This window comes from Phalaenopsis equestris, unplaced genomic scaffold, assembly GCF_001263595.1.
Source record: "Phalaenopsis equestris unplaced genomic scaffold, ASM126359v1 Scaffold000002, whole genome shotgun sequence".
Taxonomy (NCBI): Eukaryota; Viridiplantae; Streptophyta; class Magnoliopsida; order Asparagales; family Orchidaceae; genus Phalaenopsis; species Phalaenopsis equestris.
The window spans coordinates 32,324,547-32,343,181 of record NW_018164444.1 but is presented as its reverse complement, the minus strand read 5'-3'; the positions used below and the strand labels follow the sequence as shown (position 1 = coordinate 32,343,181).

At 33.2% G+C, this 18,635-nt stretch overlaps 1 protein-coding gene across 4 annotated transcripts in view; it reads right to left on the bottom strand.

Moving 5' to 3' along the window:
• LOC110026578 overlaps positions 1 to 18,234 on the bottom strand; it is a 30,449-nt gene extending 12,215 nt beyond the window's left edge. For 2 of the 4 annotated variants that reach the window (XM_020727590.1, XM_020727566.1), the window contains exons 1-3: positions 18,183 to 18,234; positions 18,009 to 18,096; positions 5,975 to 8,530 (exon numbers count right to left, since the gene is read on the bottom strand). In XM_020727590.1, coding sequence (XP_020583249.1) covers positions 6,266 to 8,527 — 2,262 coding nt within the window. In that variant the 5' untranslated portion in view covers positions 8,528 to 8,530; positions 18,009 to 18,096; positions 18,183 to 18,234 and the 3' untranslated portion in view covers positions 5,975 to 6,265. Of the gene's footprint in view, positions 1 to 5,974; positions 8,531 to 17,401; positions 17,474 to 18,008; positions 18,097 to 18,182 lie in introns of all 4 variants that reach the window. The other 2 variants (XM_020727583.1, XM_020727574.1) reach the window with 2 other exon arrangements.
• Between the last annotated feature and the right edge of the window lie 401 nt (positions 18,235 to 18,635).

Below are 18,635 nucleotides of genomic sequence, written 5' to 3'. Positions count from 1 at the left end.
AGATACTAGTAGTGCGAAGAAAATTTAACCTAGATAAAACTAGTTTAATCTTTTTTTACATTTATACTTGAAATTTTACGCGCTTGCAATGAAATAAATACACATAAATTATTAAAAATATATAAGGAAATGCTGCTCAAGAAAATTGAACTACAACTGCATTTAAATTCCTAAGATGTAGTTCCATCAGTCGAGAGTGAACATTAATTATAAAAGCACGCTTGCTGGCAAAAATAATCGTAGAAACATTACTTTGTTCTTGCAAAGGGACGAATAGAATTTGCCTAATGCTGAACTCAAAAAAGATAAGGAAATCCTCACTTAAAACAAGCTCAAATTCCAAACATACACACATAGGTGTGTAACTAATCAAATTAGACTCGTGAGCCAACACAAGTTTGGCTTGATAAATGACTCGTGAGTTGAGCTCAGCAGCAATCAAATTTTTGTAACCGCAAAATGATTAATCAGCTAGTAAGTCAACTCAATAACAAAAATTAATATAAAATATAAAGTTTAATAACTAAAATAAAAAATAAAAAAAAATCACCCCCTTTTCTAAACTATTTTCACACTGTGCTATTGTGATTTTATTATTGGAACTCATATTAGCAACATCTTCTCTCTTACAAAATAAACAAGATTGCTCATAAGATGATATAAACTCATAAAATAGAGCTCAAGATTTATAGCTCAAACTCAATTAATTAATAGAGATCAAGCTCAACTCGACTTGTTCACACTCCTACATACACATCAAGACTGAGATACTTGAACATGCTAATTGAAAAGAGTTCACACCAACATGACTTGCAAATAAAAAAAATTAAATAAAATAACAAGGGCTAATAATTATCTTTTCATAAAGGCTAAAAATTATCTTCAATAGCATTGCCCCAATTATTGAGTGTTTTCCTTATATATAGTCCATCATTAATCATTGTAAGTCAAACATCAAATGTTAACTTCACTATGTTACTGTTTTTAACTACTTCAAGAGAGTAACTTTTCTCCATTCATTGCTTCAAGTTGATTTGGTTTGCATAACTTATTCATGCATCTTCTTTTCGTTGTACATGTCCAAACACTCAAATCTAATTTCAATATCTTAACTTCAAAAGATGCTACTCCCTCGCAACACTCTCACTGATTCTCTAAGACAAACATTTCTTATTCTAGCATTCCTAACCCTATCACACATTCATTCGTATCATCACACATCTGTCACACAACTTGGTACAAAATACTTCTTTTCAAAAATGATATCGATACTGTTAACAAAGTCAATTTAATTGTAGTTTTATAAAATGCAACTTTTAGATCTACAAGACACCCCAACTTAAACTCAAACAACAATGTCCTCGTTAATGTTTCCTTTTCCAATGTGTTTGATCCAATCATTGATTAATAACATCAACTAAAAAAAATTAAAAAAAAACTTACATAATTGATGCAACTTCTCACCATTGATTAAGACATCAATTTCATATCAAAAAAAATTGCAAAGCAACACAATCATAACATCTGGCTTAGAGTCTATTTGGGGCAGCTGCAGCTTTTCAGCTTTTCAGCTGATGCGGGAAAGCTGACTGTCTTTTTGTTGCAGCTGTGTGAAAATAACTGTGGGGTAGTTGTTCTGGAAAAAAAGATCATTCTGTCTTATTTAGTGAAATTGTTTAAAACAAAACTGTGACAACCACATATTTCATAATTCAGAAACAAAAATTCATTTCAAAACAGAACAAGAGTTTAAATACACAACTCACTTAACGATGAGTACCGAAAGTGCAGAATTTATTAACATTTTTATAATTGAAATACACCTTTTCAAGCAAAACTTTGGACACAAAAGTTCTAGAGATGGAAAAACCATAAGAATTGTGTGGTATATATATATGTAAGATTCACAAATTTTATCTAATAAAAAAGCAATAGAAAATTGAACATCATAGGCCTCAAAATATAGATAATTACACAAAAATCCATACGATATGTTCATATTATAGAAACCTGCATCACAGACGAAATTATAATAACTGAGGGATAACCTCCAGCATTAGAGGACAAGATATTGAAGATTGAGCTTTTGAAACTGGTTGTATCCAAGATTGAACATGGTTCAAACCAATATCACTAAAATATTGGGTGATTTACATATATAGCACACATGTCTTATGCATTTACATATTAAACACCTAAAATTTGATATAACACAAAATATTTGAGTTGGAAACTGTTCTTTTGGGGAGCATTACATACATGCCACCCGATTCTTAAATATTAGCATATCTAACACCAAAAAGTATGGAGTTGGTTTGTCTGCTTCACCGCTCATCCAACAACAAACCCTCAACTCATCCAAAAAATGGAAGGGATGGTGGGTGCTTCAAGAATAGAGAAGTAAAACACAAAAAAAAAATATTTGAGAAGATTAGGGCATCCAAAAGAAAAATGCTTCTTACCGCTGATTCGAGGGCAAGAATCCGAGCTGCGTGAGAGGAGGGAACCCTCGGAGAAGAGGAGAGGGAAGAAAAACCCTTCTTACAGTTGAGATTCTTTTTTTGCCCGTGGCCAGATTTGTATCGGACGGTTTCACGCGAACAGGGCACTGAGGTAAAAAAGCGGATCATGAAGCTGGGACGTGGCTCGGTTCTGGCTTTCCAAGTTCGACGAATATCGCGGCAGGCCGCAGCTTTGCCGTCGCCCCAAACGACAATAAATGGTGGCGCAAAGCGACACCGCACCCTTGTCGCCGCCCCAACCTTTAACGGCAACAAATGAGAAGAGGGAAGAAAAACATTTCTTACAGTTGTGATTCTTTTTTTGCCCGTGGCCAAATTTATATCGGACGGTTTCACGTGAACAGGGCACTGAGGTAAAAAAGCGGATCATGAAGCTGGGACGTGGCTCGGTTCTGGCTTTCCAAGTTCGGCGAATATCGTGGCAGGCCGCAGCTTTGCCGCCGCCCCAAACGACAATAAATGGTGGCGCAAAGCCACACCGCACCCTTGTCGCCGCCCCAAACAGACCTTTAATGGCAACAAATCACCTAGCCGTGGGTTTATCAATCCAAAGACAATCTTAGAAAAATTTACTTCATTATTGTAGCGGTGAATTTACTTCAACACAAGATCTCAACTATTAGAAACATATCCCACAGCAAATAGGACAAACCGTTGATGTAAGCGTCTCTATACAAAAAAGCAAGAACTCCATTTAGACCTTTAATGTAATCTTAAGGTGAATGGAAATTCTTTGGCTATCCCACATCTTCCTAAAAATAAATTTTCTTCAATATAATTATTTTGAAGTTGTTGGAACTGAGTTCAAAAGATTAGTTTCATTGAAGTGTATTTCACTAAGTATCAATTACGCCCTTTTCTATCGCATGAACTCACATTTTGTAAAATCAACTTTTCTCTGTCTATCTTTATACATTCCCAATCACATTAAATAACTTCATAATTACTATAAAATGAGTTCATAACTCATAGCCCTATTACATTTATAAATGTGGGGCCATTCCAAACCTACATAAACTCCCTTCTTCAAAATAGCAACTCATTATCATCCACTTTCTACATCACATACTTGAACCCAATTTCTAAAATAAAATTTTGATCACTGCCAAACATTGCTTCAATCACATCTAATCACTTTCATCAAACAAAGCCTGCCCGCACAACTTGTCACCGCTTGCTCGATCATTCAAATAAATAATAACTTAAACTCCTCTTCTTAGACAAATACCCTTCTCCTTAATTTCCATGAAATAAAATTAAAATTGGTTCAATATCATGTATATTTGTAAGAAAAATTAAAACATCTAAAAATTATTTCTTGCTCTCAATATCTCTAGTTAATTGCATTATCACAAAAAACATTGCATAGTTTATTTTTCTTTCATAAAACAAGATTCTTCAAATTTTGACAAGACTTTTATAGTTCAGGCTTAGAGCTAGGACTGTCATAAAAGATAGTCATTCGCAAATAGCTCGTGTTCGGCTCGTTAAATAACTTGTGATCAATTCGTTCGTTAAACAAGCGAGTCGAACACGAAAAAAATTTTTAGCATGATTTATAAACGAGCCGAACACATAATTCTTCATTCGTGTTCGGCTTGTTTTGGGCTCAAAATAATTAAATAACTAAATATTATATTTATCTATATCATTTTTATATTACTTTTTATACATGTTTAAAAAATACTAAATTTTATTATTTTTAAAAATTATTCGAGTAGTTTAGGTGTTAAATATGTACATGCATAGAATTTGGGTGGTATGCACGTAAATATTCCTAAAACAACTCCCAAAGCTGCGTGTGGGAATAATGCAACGGTGGGGACCCCACATTCTGTAATCTCAAGCATTGTTAACTCCCACATCGGGAACATCAAGAAGGTTGTTGTGAGAAAAGCTTTTTAAAAGCAAAATAAAGCTTACTCAATGAAAGAAACTTGAACAGTGCAGAAGTTAAGCATCTGAACCGTTCATTATCAGAAAAATAATTTATTTTTTTATTTAATAATAATAATTTAATTAAACACATTCTCTAGTTCTATGAGATGAGACGAGCAAGTTAAATTCAAGTCGAAAATGAGCTTAATTTGAACAAATGAGATTAAATCAAAACAAACACGAATAGACTACTTACGAGTCATTGCGAACACGAACCAAAAAAAAAAAGAGTTTGGAGTTTGAACAAATCAAACACAAAACACAAACAAGCCTTGGGCTTGCTCAAGTTTGGCTTTTTTACACCCCTACTTGGAGCAATGGTAAATCACCTCGAATTCAAATCACAAAAAGCTATGTATAGATTCAAGGGTGAAGTTACATATGCCATCCCAAACTAAATGATGGTTGAAGATCAACCCCTTTTAAGTTTGACACAAATTTTCCAAACATCATTCTAAACATTATTATATAAATCCTAAGTTTGATTAATTTAATTACCACGAGCACGAATATACCATTTGTCATTAAACATTAATACCGAACTGTTAACTCTAAGATTATTTGGCATTTGCTGAATCATTAGATTTTCGATTGAAAGATTTGCTAACTTATTCTAATAAAGCATTTTAACTCCCCCTTATTCTAATAGACTCGCATAAACCAAAAAGCAACATGATTATGCATCTTTACCACATTAAAGGAAAACCTTTCTTGGATTCTATAACAAAATTCAAAATAATTTTCATCTTGAACTTTAATTAAAAAGAAGTCCTTAACATCCTCTTTCAAAAATCACTTAGAATTTTTGTCACTCCATGATGAACTTCATCTTGATCCACAAGAAATTTTTATTGCCGCCCTTAACCTGATGAAAAACTCAGAATCTCTCTTCTTTTTTCAACTTGAGCTACCTTCTATATCCCTTTGTCTCATTTCTTACTTCCTAACCTATCATACAAGTCCTCAAGGGCTATAATTTCAGCCTGTACTTATTATTCAATTTGAAAAAAATCTAGCTTCCATATTTTAAATATATCGCCCAATAATATTTGCATAGGACTAAATATGTTTTATCGCAGACCGACAGGAAAATAAATTGCGAGGAAAATCAAGTACTCAGAAAAACAAAACACAATTTGAAGGAAGATAACCTGGACCATTGTGCTAGAAAGTATTCTGCCCATAAGCAACTTCAAAAAAGGATAGAACTCCAAGAAAGTTGCCCTACATTTTACAAATTTAAGCGACCAACAAATGAAAGCATACAAAATCATACAAACCAACTCAAAGAATGCATATATACAGTCTATATATACAAGATGGACAAATATAACAATAGAGTATAAACTTCTGTTCAAACTACTATACTGTGTAGTAAATTCTAGTTTGTCGCCAGAAAGCAGCTTTTCACAATTTCTGAAAATAATTAAATTGTAGAGCAAAAATAAACTAATAATTTATATCCGCTAAAGATGTGTATTTATTATAAGCATTTAGTAGAAGGTGAAACTCACCAAGTGAATCAGAGAAAGCTGCCATTTCCTGAAAAAAACACTATAGCAAGCTCTGTCATCAAAAAGGTTGATCTCCAACAACTTAATCCAAAACTATTTCTGTATTGCTGACAAAATCCAAGTTAGGCTCCCATTGACAGCTAAGATAATTTTTTTAAAACCAAGCTAAAGTCCAGATTCATCATTTAAATTCAGCCAAAAACAGCTGACGAAGCCGTGCAGCTTAACAAAACCAAATGAATGTGGAAAAAAGCTATAAGAATCAATGGAGTATCATCATTTAGAAACTGGCTATTGTTCAACATCATTCATATGTTCCTCGCTCTTCCCTTCGGTGGATGCCTGAAGAAGTTCTAGAGGAGTCGCAGCAGGATCAAGTTCAAGGCAACCCTTTGGAACATTGTCAGCTTCTTCACCTGTGAGCACATAAGAAGGTACCTGATGTGAAAACCGAAACATCTCTTTCTTTGGGATCACCTTCACTTCTTTTGGGTCAAAATGCCGCCTAAAAACTGTTTTGAATCCAGCAACCTTCACTAAGGAAACAACTGAGACACCTTGATCCTCATTATAATCCCCAAGTACCTCCACCATATCATATTTGTGGATCACGTCATCAGAAGTATGCTCATTCCAGTAAGGAGTCCAATTTCTGTACAAGGCCCAAGTGTCACCTTTACTAGGAAGAATCCTAATTACACCACGAAAACCTTTCTCCCATTTAACCTTATGTGAAAAAATATTGATTGAATCAATAACTTCATATCTTACGACTCTAAACTCTCCACAAGTTTTAGAAAACCCAATGCTAACCCAATCTAATTCAGCAAATTCAACATTTGACTTTGATGTGAGGAAACTCATGCGGACCTTGAAAGGCTTTTTGGATAGAACTTTCTGAATCAATGCATAATACCGAGGCATGCCATCATCATCATCATAGGTAGCCCATATCTGATCACCTCCGAAAGCTTCTTCTGTGCGATCATTGTCAAAATCATGAAAATCTGGATCTGGGACGTCAATTGAAACAGGCAGACCAAGATCCTTATCTGAATCATCATTAACATCATCTTGCTGATCTTCCTTTTGAAGGACTTTACTCCGAGAATTGAGTACTTCTTTACCAGAATATCCTCCGTGAACTGTGTCCTTCAGAAGATTATCAACATCTTTTGACTCTTTAATATCTTCTTTAAGTTTTTGTTTATTCTTTGCCCTATCCTTTTCCCTACCCTTGGCAGCTTCAGCCGAATTCAATTCTGCTATCTTCTTTAATATTCCAAACCTGGCCTTTTCCACTAGTAAAGGTCGAACATCTAAATGCATAAATTCCCTGTTAAATGCTGCCAGCCTCGAGCTCCAACTGGGCTTCAAAGAATCTACAGTAACCTTATCCCCATCAGTGAAAGTATTTCGGGTTGCACTAACAGAATGATTCTGATTTACAGCACAGTTATTCCCAGCATCATCCCCAATGTCTCTTTTTCTATTCACATTTATATCAGCACCAGTTCCAGTATAAAGATTTGAAGGAGGGTTAGCATTTCTTCTTGAAGTATTATACCTCTTCCGAAGAAACTCTTCCCTTCTAGCTGCTGCCTGTGCTTCTTCCCGCTGCCTTTTAGCTTTCTCGTATGCTTGCTGAACCACATTAGCAGCCTGTGCAACAGTAGATGAGCCATCAGCACCAGCTGTTGCAGAAAGTCCGGAGAATGGTCCCCACTGGAAATTTGTACCAGAAGATGAGTCTGCACTTGCCCCATGCTGAAACCCTGAGGTAGGAGCGGAGGAATTGTTATTCTTGTCAACAAGATTGGGCTGCTTAGATGGCCATTTAGGTGCACGGAGTCCACTGGGAGGAGCAGGCAATTCGGTGGCTAGAAATGGCTGTTTACATTTTGGACATAGAAGGCTTTTGTTGAGATACATTATATGGTATTCATATTGCATGCAACATCCAGCACATGAAGTCCAGAATGTCGTCAGGGGTGCCTGAGTTGGAGTTGATGGGCCAGTTGGGGGCCTCGGAGCATTGCTTTTCTGAGCTGCCACTTTTGCCGCAGCACAGTTAGCAAACTGATAAAAACCATTACTAGCCGACTTAGAATCAGATTTAGTTTTGCTTGGCTGAGAGGCCTTCTGCTGAAGCCCTCTTGCATATATCCTCTGGTCATATAGCATTTTCTTACTCCTATCAGACAGCACATTCCAGGCCTCAGAAACAAGCTGGAAAGCACCTTCTGCACCAGTAAATTTGTTCTTATCTGGATGCAGCAGGAGAGCTAGTTTCCTATACTGCTTTTTCACCGTCTCTTCATCAGCGGAAGCATTCACATGAAGTATCGCATACAAATCCTTCTCTCCATTTACTTTAGCTTCTGCTGCAAGGTAAACATCCAAAGTTGTAATCATTTGGCTGATTCCTTCCAGGGATGGAAAAAGATTCTGGGCCTTTAATGCAAATTTCTTGGCACCCACATAGTCTTTCTCGGTAGCCTTCCTTTCAGCAATCTCTTTCGCCCTAAGAGCTTCATCACGATTGCATTCCATTTCCTAAATTGACACACAAAACCATTAATATAAATTCACTTTCAAGACTTCAGAGCAGTGATATAGCAGATTCAAACAAAACCTAGAAAATCCTAGCTTCTGATAAAGTGAAAAAGAACAATGTATATCTGAGCATCCTAAAGATCCAATAGCATGGGCTCCCCTAGACTAATATGAATTCACTCAAGTTAGCAGCACATGCTAATATGAACTCGCCCTACATAGAAAAAATCATATTGAGCCCACCGAAACCTAAAAGAGTGATCATCTAAGTTAAATCCCACTCATCCAAAATTAGGCTTACTCGCCCAAATTCAGTAAGTACTCACCAAGCATGTGACTTCATAAAAGAAGATCAGTGACATCTTAACAAGTCACCTACAAGTTTGAGAATTCAATCCTAAAGAAATCACACTACACTCCTAACATATTTTAAGGCGAGAAATTAATGGGTCTTGTTAAGTACTTTTTTAATCCATATAACTCAATATGTGGCTTTCTCTTCAATGCTCATACCCGATCCAAGACTATAGATATATGAAATTGAAGGAAGAGTCCGAATTAAGCAATTTCTTGTATTTAAACCCATTATAATAATATCCCAAATTTTCTCACACTAAGTCTCTCTCTTTTATTATATCTCCTCTTTTTTGCTTTAACTGCTAGTAAGATTATGATGTAAATTTATGCGCAACTTTATATTTAACATCCTCAAACATGCAATAAGCATGGATGAAAGTTAAATCAGAAGGAACACACTAAGAGCCACAGAATAGCAAAATAGAAAAACTTTTGATAACATGGACAATCACCTTGATTCGAACAGCACAGTGATAGCGATTCATCCCCCTCACTTTATTGAATAGAGAAAAAAGTTGAGAAGAGAATGCCACGACTGGCTAATGCTTTTGCAACGAGTGAATAGATGTGAAAGGTCCTATAATATTCAATATTTCTCGTCGTGATTCTAATAGGGAAAATTTTATTTGATGGCTCATGCAGCCTACTATGAATTCTTCGTTTCTTACTATAAATTATAATGCTTTGAAATACAAACTATTTTTTTATGAACATCAAAGACTCGTCTCTCAAATGATTTTTCCGCCTACCACTTCTAAATAGTTACTTAGTTTTATGAGACTCAAAATAATGTTTATCACTCAATCCTCTAGTGTCCCATAGTCTCTAAGAAATTCACAAGCCATATTAACGATAAGGCAGAAGATAAGCAGGTCACTCTGGAGCTTCATAACGAGTATCCAAAAAGAAATGTTGGACAAAGGATCTAGAGTAGGCTATGGTTCAAGTTGTGCTTAATGTATGACGGAATGGCCTTTCCACAACACTATTAGCCTATAATAACCAAGGACATTGGTTGTGTTACTGGACCTCATCAAAAATCATTTTAATGTCAAAAAAATACAATTGCAAGTCAACTGGATAGACTTCAAATCAAAAAAGAAAATTTGCTCAAATAGAAATTTCAACAATTTTTAGGAATCAATTAATTTGCTCAAAATCCAAGGAGTAAAACTCATGCTTTGGCTCACAACAAACTACCAAACCCAGCGACCACATCATCCAAAGAGGCATATAGAAACAAAAAACAAAATGATGGTAAAAAAGGTAGAAGTTGCACCCTCCTGCTCACTACCACCCAAACATCATGTTGTTGCATGTTTCAAAAACTAAACTTGTAGAAGCCATCTAAAAATATTTTTTTTTAAACAAACAATTCCCATGAGGGTTGACCCCAATGTGAGATGTCTTTCAAAGTATTGTGTTCTACAAAAATCATAGGCATAATTCGGAGGCTTGTAGACTCTATAATTTGGCAAACTTACCAAAGCAAAAAAGCACAAAGAGTTTGTTCTTGCACATCCATGAAGGTGATCTAAAAGGAAGCCAAACTAGAAGCAAAGAAACAAACGTGTCATAACACAGACAACACACATTGCTAGATTGATGCCTGCCAATCTTGGTGGATCCAAAAAGAAAACTCTCAATGATTAAATCTAAAATAACTTCGTCGTGGGAGGTAAACTAGTAAATGTCTAGCATTTGCCGAGGTGGATCCTATCATATTTTATCTTGCGAATATACTAGCAAATGGAGATTTATAATAATGCTATTGTGGTCACCGGCCTGATCGCTAACTATCAAATCAACAACATTCTAATTAACACAAGGAAATCAATAAATATTATTTTCAAGTGTTCAAAAAGATGAACTTAATGGTTCTCAATTGTCACAAAATATTATACAAATACTCGAAACAAAAGGAAAATTAAAATATAATTACATCGATGATTACTCGGGGAGGAGAATTTCAATTTTGCAGTGACGGCTTAACGCCTTGGCAACTTATAATATAATCCTCAATCAACCAATTCTAAATATTTTCAAGGCAGTTGTCTCTCACCATTCGATATTATTGTAAAATTTTTTATATAAGTTAAAGTAGTGACAATGAATGAGATTTGCTACAGTCAAAGGGATGCTACTTAAAAGCTATAGAAAATATTCAAACGGAGTGCTTAATCTAGAGATTCATAGAGAATCTAAACTCGAGAATCATGAGATAAGAAACTGTTGTAACTGTGGCAAATAAAAATCAAACTTCTCGCATACAGATTAATGCATTTAAAATAAAATATCATACTATTTAAGCAGATTAATGCATTTAAAGATTCAAAAAATTAATCGAAAATTTTGAAATCTCCTTCAGCAACGACTCATGGGCATAATCATGCCCTGCTTTCTTCTTTTTTAGCAACTTGTTCTTCAAGTTCAATAATCTTATCATCTCTTTTTTGCCAAAGTAATCATAAAAGCAAAAGCAGTGTTCTTGACGAACTCATCTTTTATATTTATAATATTTTTAAGCCCAGCTTCTTGCAAACCTTTCCGTCCTCCAAAACATTTTTTAAAATCACGACTATTTTATCAAGAAGATGGACTTTTGTTGGCAATTGCTTGACTTCTTTGAGGCCGTTTATAATTACTCGCAATTATAAAATTAAATTATCTGCTCATAGCAAGCTCTTTCATTGTCACTACATGAAAATCTAAAAGCAAAATTTTATTTAATATGAGTGATGACTAAAAAAACAAGTTCTAAATCAAAGCTATTGGGGAATTCAATCTTCAACCAATCCTAGATCAGAATCATAATAAATAATCGCCAATGCTTTTTAATTGAGGCTTGTGAAGTAACTACTATTTTTTTTTTCCTATTAAAGCACTTCAACTTAATTTCCTTTGTCTTTTACATCATTTAACAATCTCTTTCACTTTTCTTTTAAAATCTCCTTGGTCAACACCTCGTCAATTATATAATCCAACTAAAAGGATTAGTTACACTAGGTTCAAAAATTTCAATAACAGAAGTAGGAAGTAGTCATTGGACACATTTTAATTGTAGTGGCAACAGGAGAAAATTCAATTGTAGAAATCAGAGGAATTTCAAAGTAAAAGTTGTTTGATGAAGAAAATTGTGATAGACTCTAATTCAAGAAAAGAAGTCCCTAAAAGAATTGAAACAAAATTTGCTTTAATGACGGAATGACACACTCCATATAAACCAAAATGTTCGTAATCACATGAGTACTACAAAAATAATTTTGTCGGAATCCTAGAGATATCCTCAGAACTAACTTCTTAGGGTCATTCTTAAGATGTAACTTTGTTTTCCTCTTTATTCTTACTGAAGCTCTTTTATCAGAAAGATCATCCAGTATTAAATATGCAGTGAAATTATCTAAAACAAATAAAAAAGATACTAAAGCGTGGAAGCAAGTCCCCAACAAATAAGTTTAAGCAAAGAAATTACAAAAAGAGTAATTACAAGTAATTTTTTTTTTTAACATCTTGAGCATCTAGGACTGAATGAATTTTCAAACATAGCTTCTTTAATTGCAGAAATTAGCAGGCTCGGCCTACTTTAAATCTAGCAAGTAGATTTCTAGTTTGATAATGGAACCAACTTTATCCTAATTAGTCGTTGTTTGGAGCACTTCACAAAGTAAAACTTATCATTCTTGTTCTTTATTTTGTTTTCTAGCTTGATCATCTAGATGTCAATAAAAGTAGACAAAATTTTGATACATGTATGGAAAATAAATGCCAATAAATGACATTTGAAGCAATTTTCTTCTCACAGAAAAGGACAACAAAAGAAATAATACTTGTTAGAAAGCTCAGAAAAATCTAGGATAAGGTCTCACTATAAAAATTCATGATATCGATCAATTAGCAACAACAACAACAACAACAACAACCCTTTATCCTACATGAATCCTTTTTATCCATTGTGTCATATTGAGTGTCATATTTTCATTCAATTCTAATAAAATAAGATCTTTTTTTATACAATATACCAATGTCTTTCTAGATCTACCTCTGCCTTTCTTAACATAAGTCGAATCTAAAACATCTACTCTCCTAACTGGATCATCAGATGGTCAACGTTTAATGTGATTAAGTTTAATGTGACCAAACCATCTAAGATGACTCTCTAATTTTGTCTGCCACTGGAGCAACACTATACCTATCACAGATATATTCATTTCACATTTTGTCTCTAAGTATAAAGCCACTCATCCACATAAGCATCCTCATCTCGACAATACTTAACTTAGTTTTATGCTTCTCTTTTAAAGGCCAACATTTAGCGCCATTGAGCATTGCAGGTCACACCACCATCTTATAAAATTTTCCTTCGAGTCTAAGCAGTACTTTTCTATCACACAAATAGCCCGAAGCATTCATCCACTTCAACCAAATCCACTTCAACCAACCAACTTACCAACTTGAATTCTACTAATAACAACCCCATCTATATCACCATCACTTTAAGCGATAAATCTGAGATATCTAAAGCGTTCACACTTTTTAATAATTTAATCACTCATAGTTACAACTCTGTCACTAGAGCTACTTCTACTAAAATTACATTCCATGCATTCGTTTTTAGTTCTACTCAAACAAAGGCCTTAAGACTCCAATGTAGACCTCCATAATTCAACTTTTTCCTGAGCTTTTTCTCTAGTTTTATCCACAAGAAGAATATTATCAACGAAAAGCATACACCAAGGTACATCCTCCTGTAAATGTCCAGTAAGAGCATCCATAAGTAAATCAAAATGATGTGGGCTTAAAGCAGATCCCAGATGTAATCCAACAGAAATAGGAAAATATTTGGTCAATCATTCTTCTGTTCGAACACGAGTAACACTCTAGTATACACATCTTCAATGACTTCAATATAACTCCTATCAATACATTTCTTCTCTAGAACTCTCCAAAGCATATCTCTAGGGATCTTATCGTAAATTTTTTTCTAAATCAATAAAAATCATTTGTAGATCCTCCTTATTCTCAATGTACTTCTCCATCAAACCTCTCAATAAATGTATAGCTTCCATAATAGACCTGTCTGGCATAAATCCAAACTAACTATAAGAAATCTTTGTAATACGTTTCAACGTATATTCAATTACCATCTCCCATAATTTTCAAGTATGACACATCAACTTAATTCTTCTATAATTTACACACTCTTGTGCATCCCCTTTATTCTTAAAAATGGGGACCAAAAGACTCTTCCTCCACTCCTCGGGCATCTTTTTTTTGTTTTTAAAATAACATTAAAAAGTTTAGTAAGCTAAGAAACCCCAAATCTCCAAAATATTTTCATACTTCAATTGGGATATCATTACATACTACAGACTTTTCACCCTTGATTTTCCTTGAATCCTCTTAAACTTCTTTTTTACCAATACGATGATAAAAATGAAACATTTTATTATTAGTAACGATATTAAGATCACTAAGACCGATATTTATTTTCAGAAACTTCATTGAAAAGTTTATTAAAATTACTCACCCACCTATGTTGAATATCTTTCTAAGAAAAACATTTTTTTTATTTTCATCTTTAAGACATTTTCCAGAGTTAAGACTTTACTTTTCTTTTCTCTTTACCTGACTAGTTTATACATGTATATTTCACCCTATCTAGTATCTAGACTATTATAAAAATCACTAAAATTAGAATTTTTAGTATCACATTATCACATATTATTCTCTTAGACTCCACACAGATCATTTAATATTTTTTTCAGTTCTCTAAGCTTTTACATTTAAATCAATTTTTATAACATAACTTCTTATATTTTATCTCTCCTTGCATATTATTATTCCACCACAAACTATTTTAATTTATAAAAACTTTTCCTTTTGACTCTTCAAGTACATTTTTTGTCACTTATTTAGTAGTGTTTGTTATTTTATCCCACATAGAATTTGCATCTTCATGAACATCCCAAATCTTGAATTTTACTCATAAAAATAATTTTATTTCTTTTAGAAGCCACCATCTAATTTTATTACAATGACTCCTAGTATCCTTTATTTTACAACTCTTCATCTTAAAATTCAGAACTAACAATCGATATTTTGAGTACTTAAATTCTCACTTGAAATGACCTTACAATCTTTACGTTCTCTACAATCTTTTTTTTTCATAAGAAAATAATCAATTTATGTTTTATTAGATCCATTCTTATAAATAATGATATTATCATCTCTTTTCTTGAATAAAATATTAGTAATAACAAAATCATATAAAGAAAAATCTAATATTATTTTACTTTTTTTATTAATCACTCAAAAATAGTAGCCACCATGAATATTTCTGAAATCTTCTAACATTCTACCATTATGTCTATTTACATCTCTTCCAAGAATTTTTTTTTTCTTCAAAAGTCATCATTTGTATTAAGTCTTCTAGATTATTCCATAATTTTTCTTTAGAACATATATTTAAACCTACTTGAGGAGCATAAACACTTATAATATTAAAAATATTAATATAAAAAATAATCTTAAGAGTTATAATTCTATCTCCAATTCTATTATTTTTTACAACATTATCATTCAAACTCTTAGCTATAATTACAACTACACCATTTGTAATTCAACTCTTACCTGAATATCAACATTTAAAACCTAAGTTTTCAATCTCCTTAGCATTTTTTACAACCCATTTAATTTTTTGAATACATAAGATATCTTTCTATGAATCATAATATCAACTAATTTCATTAATTTACATGTAAGAGTATTTATATTCCAAGATCATATCCAATTATTAGTTTTATAGACTACCTTCTTTACTCGCATCCATCCATAACGTGAGAACTCTTGCTTATTGAACATTACACCTAAGAGCCGGTATAGCGGCCCTTGCACGTTTTTCACTGTATTCAGGTCATGCAGCGTCGCTTCCAGGGAACGCCCAAGCATTTACACAATGATCAAAAAGATTCATGTCATAATTTTTTGACAAATTTTATGTTGGTTGTCGAATATCTAACACAACCCTCTACTTTTTACATAGGGGACTTAGGACCCAGCAATGACAGTGTTATATCGAGCAATTAGCAACAAAATGAAATATCATATTTTTAGACGAAATTGACCTTAAAAATAAAACCATATATATCTTTGAATTTTGAATTATGAATTTAATATTTATCTAACTTCGTATCATTATCATTATGTCTCAAGAATTTTCATAATCACTAGCATAGTCATATAAAACCTTAAATCATAAGTAAAAAAACCTATGAAAAAAAAATTTTTTTTTGTAATCCATCCTATAAAATGCAAATGAAAATTTAGCTAACATACATAAAGGACAACATAAAGTCAGCCCTTAGTTTGTATTTTCCCAAAGTACAAAGCCAAAGAAAATCTTAGAAAATAGGTCAAAATAATATTACTGTAACGAGTTGCTAGAGAATGAACTTGCAACTAGCTAATAATTGACCCGACTTTGATAGGTCCAAAAAATTTAAGAACTAAGATGACTCTAGTATTTAAATATTGGAACTCGATGAAAAGCATTGATACTTCATTAAAATTAGGATTTTATCGATTCTCCAAGAAATTGATCTCTTCAACAAACTCTTCTTTTCTTATTCAGTAGCTAACTTCGTAATGACGGGTTGACATTTTAACTAAGCCTTATCTAGTTCAACATGATTCTATAATAAAGTCAAATATTACTTCACTAAAATGATTTCACTTATCAGCTCTTCAACCTTGTTTGATAAACATGAACTACAATTTATACTTATGACGAATTTGGTGTAGAGTTGTAAGAATCATGTTAACTTCCTCAAAAACTTGATGTGAGAAGTTTCCTTTATTAGTAGCACATTATAGTTAGGGTTGCAGAAATGGCCATACAAACGGTCGTCTCTAAAACAACTTGAATAGTCCCTTTCAAAGGCCACTATAAAATAATATCAATATCCCTTGATTTTGACTCACATAAATACAACTTGAAAGTCTAAGATGTTCCTAGCTAGATAGTAGTAATTTAAGAATGTTAATTAAAAATTAACCAAATTAGCTTTCTGAGATGACATACTTATGGAGTTCAACTCCTACACCAATCTTGTCCTGGTCTTCACCGAAAAATTCATTGAATAATAAATCATAATATTGCTGGGTTAATTCAAAAAATAAATTCTTTGATTCCAAACAATTTTAACAAAAAATAAGGCAACTTTGCCATCAATGATTATCTTTGCACCAAGTGGCTTTATAATCGTTAGAGCAATGTGCTCCGCGCTCAAATCCTTAATATCACATCAAAAATAGTAAGATTACCGCTTTTTAAATTTGAAATACACCCTTTCATGCATAATTTTAAGTCACCAAAATGCTATGTGTGTGAGGTATGTAAATTTCCATATATATAAATATATACTAACCAATGGAAAAGAAGAACATTTACAGGATTTACAAGAGAAGTTAATGAATGAACTACTTCTTTTCAAAACTGCCGCAGTAGATTCAAACCTCCCCTTTTTGTGCCTTTCAAAGAATAACCCTCTCCTTTCTCCCTCTGACGCCTCTTGAAAATGTTGGCACCTATAGCATCCTTTGAAACTTCAACCTTGTCCTTAGAAATGATCGCTTTGAAAGGAAAATTGAAGAGCTCAAAAATTTTAAAAAAAAAAATGATAAAAGAGCTATCAGTTTTTAAGCTGAAGCAGGGTATCCTTAGAAGGGATACACTGGTTCGAATACTCGCATAAACAGCGCACTAGCTTAAAAAGTGCACGCATTGCAAAAATTAGAAGAACAACAGAGTTACCACCTCAGAAAATCAGAAAAACCTAACTGCCATATAAGCATGCGAAACTCGACAGTGCGCGTAACAAACGAAAACTCTCGTGGGAGCAAATTACAGCAATCGACGAAGAAAATGCAAAAAGCATAAAAGTGCTAAACGAGATGCATGCAGAAGAATAAAAACAAAGCATGACGAGGGAGATCCAATCAGTTATTGCTGAAATGGAAATAGCGGAACCCTAGCTGCTCGATCTCCCGCTTCCATCCACGCTTTCGGTGAATATACATTAGTTGGAAACCTCTGCGAAAATGGAAAAGAAAGAGTAACTACCTGCCTGCACAGAATCGATCTCGAGCTCGATCACAGGTGTATACTGTCAGCAGAATGTCTTCATCTCCAAATCTTTTTCCCACCAAAGCTGGTAAAAATTAAAAATTAAAAAATTAAAAGGTTAAAAGGAATTTTTGCCAAAAAACCTCAAGCCCTAGGCAAAACTGACATTACCAAAAATACCAGAGGAAGAAAGACAAAGAGGACAAGAATGCATACAATGATCTCTCTCCCGCTTTATCAAAATATTTTTCCAAACCCTAACTAAACTAGAGTTAAAAAAATAACCACATGTTAAAAGTAACCATGGTTAAGATTTCAAGCTTTTTATTTATTTTCTCAATTTAGTAAATGTTATAAAAAAATGATAATATATATTTAGAATTAAAGAATGTTAAAGCATTCTCATTACCTACTTGTATTGCTTTATATCATTTCACAATTAAGTTACTTTATGTGGGCCCAAAATATTGGTTTTTTTAAAATATTTATATAGTTTATTTAAACATTAATATGGAATAAGCAAAAAATAAAATTGATAGATTAATTATTGAAATAAGTAAAACTAATGTGAATTAAAATAATAAAGCATAAATGAGAAAATAATTATTATTATGAAGAGAAACC